Genomic DNA, 6,008 nt, shown 5'->3' on the forward strand with positions numbered 1-6,008 from the left:
CTTTCTCTTTTGTATTTATCAGTACTGCTGGCGATGGACAGGTTTTAACTTCGGCTTTGACCTCCTTGTAACTTACACCAATCGATACATCATTTTCAAACGCAATACACTGAATCAGCCATGTAGCGGATCTGTCAGTTTACAACCTCGAAGGAGCATAGCTTTTAGGTAGGATGAGATTTCCCTACTCCTCTCCTTCTCATTGCATAGGAAAAACTTTAAATGTAAAATAAAAACTTAACAATTTACATCAGCACTTGTAAAATTTTGGTAAGAAACAAAATATGTGAAAGTATTCTGAAATAGATTCTACTCTATGAAATCTATTAATAATCAAAGTCATAAAATCTAGTATGTCAGAAAGAATAGACTGGGATATGAATGCTATAGGATTAATACTGGGCTTAAAGCTTTCACCTATTTATCCTGAATATCATTTTCACCTCTCTGCTATTCTTAGCAAATAAAAGGTCAAAAAACCCAAGTTTTTTTTCTAGGAAACATGTCCCTAGCTCTACAGGATTTGATGTGTCCAATTTTGCCTGATAGTTGAGATGGCAGTCTTTTTCTGGAGAGAATTCGTTACAAGGTGATAAAATGGAGAATAGCTTAATGAACAAATTAGAAGTCATATATTTATAAATAATTTTTATGTCTCAGGCTTGTAAATTTGAATGGAATAAATTTATACTTTGAAAAAACTTTTTAAGGTCTTTTTTCCAAAAAACACTTAGAGATAATTTGGAAGAGAAAGTAAAAGTAAATATTAAAGCAAGAGATGGCTTATTTTAAAAAAATGTATAGTTTTAAAAAATCACGTGTTTATTTTTTTATTTGGGTGACTTTTTTTTTTTTAATCCTAGATTGCGTTTGGCTTCTTTTGATAGTAGTGGGAAACTAATATGTAGTAGGACAACTGGATATCAAATACTTACTCTTGAGAAGGATCAGGTATGTTTGCTTACTTTTCTGTTAATTGTTCCACTATAGTGTTTATCTTTTGAATCCTCTTTAAAATCCTTAACTAGAATTAAAATTAATGATATTTTAATTTAATTTAAAGATTGGTTTGAAAGCTTATTGAAGGTAAAGATTAAAGTACCATAATTCAGTTCTGCATAAATTACACCTTCCTATTAGAAACTAACTAGGACAAAAGGAGAACAAAGAAAACACTATTTGATTTGAGTGGCAAGTAAAGGCTGATAAATAGGGAAATCATTATTTATCCTGAATATCATTTTCAAAAAGTTATGAATCAAAAAAATAAAAGTTATGAAACATAGTTCATGTGGTGCTTGGAAACACCTTCTCACCAGGAGAATATATTCTTCTGTATTTTTTCCTATTATTTTTGTTTCGTTTTTGCATTTGATGATTTGATAATATAATCTGAAATTTATCACTTATTTTTGAAATGTAATTTTTACCATATACTAAATAAATATATATGCTTTGTTTCATTTCTGAGCTTTCTGTTATGTTTTATTGATTTATTTCTTATGAGAATAACACTTTTATAATAAACAAGATGTCTTTAATATAGTCATCACAAGGGTTCGACAGAGACTTAATTTAAAAAACAAACAAAACAAAAACTATTCCACAGCTGAAGAGACAGAGCACTGGGAGTGCAAGTGTAGTCCAGTGGTAGAATTCTCGCCTGCCAGGCGGGAGACCTGGCTTCATTTCCCAACCCATGCACTTCCCAAAAACTAACAAAAAAAATTTCAACAAATGGTGCTGAAGTAAAGGATACTCCATGGAAAAAAGAATGAGATGTGACCCCGACATACAGCATATAAAAACAGAGAGAGAGAGAGCACTATATGTGTAATCTTCCCTCTCTGGTAACATTGTTAGCACCCTCAGCCTAGGTGATCACCTGGCCTGGCCAGTTATCTTACCCATCTTATTCACTGACATCAAAAACAAACCACTACTTTCCCTAATTGGGGGTGTACAGAGATTTCATGTATGTATGTATATGTGTGTTCAGGTCACATTTGTATTCCCTACCTTCTTTATCCAAATTTATCTTGCTACACTCCCAACACAGAAGCTGTGTCTAGTTGAGCCTTCCTTAGTCACTCAGATATTCTAGTTTTAGTCCCACTACATTTATTCATACCTCAGTTAAAAAAATTTTTCAACTCCAGATTTAGTAGATATTAATAGTATATTCTCCAAAATACATAAAATAAAATGAAACTAATGCATATTCTTACAGAAAATGTATCCAAGTATTCAAAAAGTAGGAATTCTCATTTCAATGGTCCTTTTATTACTCTGAGGCTTTCTTCTATCCAAACCAAATGCTAGTAGAGGATATATGAGGTTACCTAACAGAGATTGGTAGCAGGAGTGATGGGGACATTTGTGGCTCTCAGGTAGAGTGTCAAGTCCTGTCTCCTTGTGAGTTCCGGGCATTCGCACGTACACTGACATTACTGAAACTGAAATTGCTTTTACATGGTATTGTGTTTTACAATCCAAGAGACAAATAAGAGTTTCATAGGGACAGTGGGAAATCTTAGATAAGTAGGAACCACGTTTGTTGGTGATAATAATGATTCCCCCACTTTAATCCCTAATCCCAACGATTTCTCTAAAAGCCATCAGAAATTGAAACCAAGTGAAAAGAACAGATGAAACTATCTGTTCATAAAATGTGTGGATTGACAGAAATGTTGTAATAATGAAATTACCTAACATTGAGTACTTAGTATATGGCTGGGACCTGCTAAGCCCTTTTATGTACATTGTCTCATTTAATCTTCAATGTAATCCTGTGACATGGTATTCTTTTATCCCCATTTTAAAGTCAGGAAGCTGCATTTTATAAGGTCAGTGACTTGTCCGAGGCCATACATCTAGTGGGTGGGAGTTTTGAGATTTTAGCTCTGGCTCTCAGACTCCAGAATACAAGCTCTTAACCACCATAACCTTCAGTTCACTCAACAATTTGCTTTTTGTTTTATTTTTAAAATAATACAGTCTCACTGTCTTGGTATTAAAGCTACAAATTTACTTCTTAGGAGCAAGTGGTGATGAACTTGGACAGCAGGCTTCTAATCTTCCCTTTATATATCTGTTGCAACTTCCTGTATATATCATCAGAAAAGAGAACTGAAAATCATCACCCAGAAAATCCAGAACACTGAGGATCTCATCAGGTGGAAACAGCACTTTGAAAACTTTTAGGGCCTCAGCTGAATGGCCCTACTGATAACCACATCTAAGGTGACTAACAATGACAAAGGCCTTATGAACTATAGCAGCTAATGCAGAAGACTATTATTATCCTCATTATATTTCTATGCATATGTGAAAAAAAGTTTAAAGCCAAGAAAATATCTGTAAAACCACTTATGTTATAAAGATGTTGACTCATGCTTTTGATTTAGCATCAATAGGACATTGCTCTAGGTAAATTCCACATTTCTCTGCAACCACATAAATACTAATTTAATTTTTGACCTAAACCTTTACCATATCTAAAGTTAGTTAGAACCTCAGTTATCCTTTTGTAAACTTACTATTTGAGAAGAAGAATGCTAATGGAATAATTTGAACGGCCACCTCTAAATGTTCTTTGAGTTGGAGCATTTAAAAACCGTCCTTTAATTCTTTCAGTTGCTCATTATGATTCCTCCCATTCTTACATCATCTTCCCAATTGATACTTGTTTTCAGTGGTTAAATACTTTCTCATGGTGTTGGAAACTAAATTTGAGGACCTTTTGTTTTACCTTAAACATTTTCGTACTATTTTATTTTGCTTTTTCTTTACCTTTCCTAGGATTTTAACAACAAAAAAAATCAGCTTCAGGCCTTCAAATGAACTTGAATGGGGAAAAATCAGTTTGATTTTATGGGGCACTACTTCTGCCTTACATGATCTTTTCTTTGACATTCTATACAACATTATTAGGTCGTGAATTATTTACATACCAGATATTATACTTTAAACATTTTCATATTCTATTTATGTTCAAATTTTAGTTGGGAATCCTATTTCCTACTTCAGCTCAGGTCTTTATAACCTCTGAATTGAGTGCCTTTGAGTTCACAGGCTAATAAGAAATTTCATAGTAAATGTAAATAAGGTCAGAGGATCTAATATAGAAGCTGATAATAAAGCATTAATGTAAAAACAACTTATTTTTGTCAAAAGTGAGATGTACATTTGTCATGTTTACTGCTATTTTCAAAATGCCATACTAATTTTCATTCCAATCAGACTAAATGCTTTTTATGGTTAATGTATATTTTTAGTATGTTGGGCAAAAAAGGGAATCATTTTTATGTATGTGTACAAAAAATAAATACCCATGTGGAAAAAGAATAAATAAGCTCTTAGATAAAATGGAGAAAAAAGTCTCAGAGGCCTAAATACATTAAATGTTTCACTTAATTGAAACCAGAGTTTTCTTCTTTCTAGTTAGATTTTTTTCCCAATTAAATTTAACTCTTGGGATGTAGAAATAGTTTTTTTCCCCTATTAATATGTCCATAGGGTTCATAAATTACTTTTACCTTTCAAAATTCATTCTCTTGGTTTAATTTAAAGGAGCCTTTAAATGCCTCCCCTTCCTCCATTCCTTGGCGTGAAACTGTTGAAATGTTCAAAACAGTTCATATGTTTCTAATACAATGATTTGGCTGTATCAAGAGGCTACATTTCTTATTTTTATATTTGACAATAATTCTATCTCTTTCAAGAAGTGCTGTCATTTTCTTTCTATCTTATCACAGCATCAGAGACTCCTTATTTATATATTAAATGTACATAAACCAACTTAATTGAATTACTTGAATAATTAAATGTTTACAAATCTTGGGAGTAAAGACAAAGTCTAAATATATTAAAGAGTAAAATTAACTAGTTCATTTCACTTTTGTAGATTAACTAGACAAATTGGAATTTTTGTGATTCCTATCCATTGGTTCTTTACTGGCTAAGTTGCTTATCCTATCCACAGACAGGACAATTATTCCTTTAACCACAAATAGGAGATGTTCTCATTTGAGAAATTGGCAATTGTCAGCTAGTACTTTACAGGTAGTAATGGTAGTAATTACTACTTTACTGGTAGTAATGATCTGCTTTTGTTTTCTTACCAAATACATTTCAAACTTTTTTATTTTATAGTATAACATATATACAAAGCAAAGAAATAAAAAAGCAATAATTTTCAAAGCACTCTTCAACAAGTAGTTACAGGACAGATCCCAGAGTTTGTCATGGGCTACCATACAATCCTCTGATTTTTTTTCCTTCTAGCTGCTCCAGAATATAGGAGGCTAGAAGGCTTAAATATTTTTTTTTTATCATCACAATCGGCTTTTCTTTCCTTTTTTTGTGAAAAATAACATATATACAAAACAATAAATTTCAAAGTACAGCACCACCATTAGTTGTAGAACATATTTCAGAGTTTGACATGGGTTACAGTTCCACAATTTTAGGTTTTTACTTCTAGCTGCTCTAAGATACTAGAGACTAAAAGATATCAATTTAATATTCAGCATTCATATTCATTTATTAAATCCTGTCTTCACTGTGCAACTCCACCATCACCTTTGATCTTTCTACCCTTCTCTCTAGGGGTGTTTGGGCTATGGCCATTCCAAATTTTTCATATCGGGAGGGTCAATCACTAATAAGGGGTAGGGAGATGGAACTATCTGATGTTCTGGAGAGGCTAGGACCTCTAGGTTTCAGGACTTTTCTGGACCAGGGACCCATCTTTGTTTTCTTACCAGATCCTTTTATATGTTTGTATACTTTTTGTTCTTTCCTGTAGGAATATTTTCAATAAAGTATAAAATACTGTCAGATAAAGTATCATATAAATTATCATATATGAAAGTTCTTGTATTTGCCAGCTTGTACCTTATAGCCTCTGCCAATTTTTTTTTCTTTTTACTGCGAGGACTAGAAAACATTTTTCCATTCATGATTATTTTTGCTTTACTATCAGTAAAAAGAAGAGGTTCTTAACA

The 6,008-nt window shown here is 32.4% G+C and overlaps 1 protein-coding gene across 2 annotated transcripts in view; it reads left to right on the plus strand.

The window, feature by feature from the left end:
* Positions 1-3,395, plus strand: part of GMCL1 (germ cell-less 1, spermatogenesis associated) — a 73,921-nt gene extending 70,526 nt beyond the window's left edge. For both annotated transcript variants that reach the window (XM_077134465.1, XM_077134464.1), the window contains 3 exons: positions 23-168; positions 864-951; positions 3,039-3,395. In XM_077134465.1, the coding sequence (XP_076990580.1) occupies positions 23-168; positions 864-951; positions 3,039-3,164 (360 nt within the window). In that variant the 3' untranslated portion in view covers positions 3,165-3,395. The remainder of the gene's footprint in view (positions 1-22; positions 169-863; positions 952-3,038) is intronic.
* The last annotated feature ends 2,613 nt before the right edge of the window (positions 3,396-6,008 follow it).

This window comes from Tamandua tetradactyla, chromosome 17 (assembly GCF_023851605.1).
Source record: "Tamandua tetradactyla isolate mTamTet1 chromosome 17, mTamTet1.pri, whole genome shotgun sequence".
NCBI classification, from domain to species: domain Eukaryota; kingdom Metazoa; phylum Chordata; class Mammalia; order Pilosa; family Myrmecophagidae; genus Tamandua; species Tamandua tetradactyla.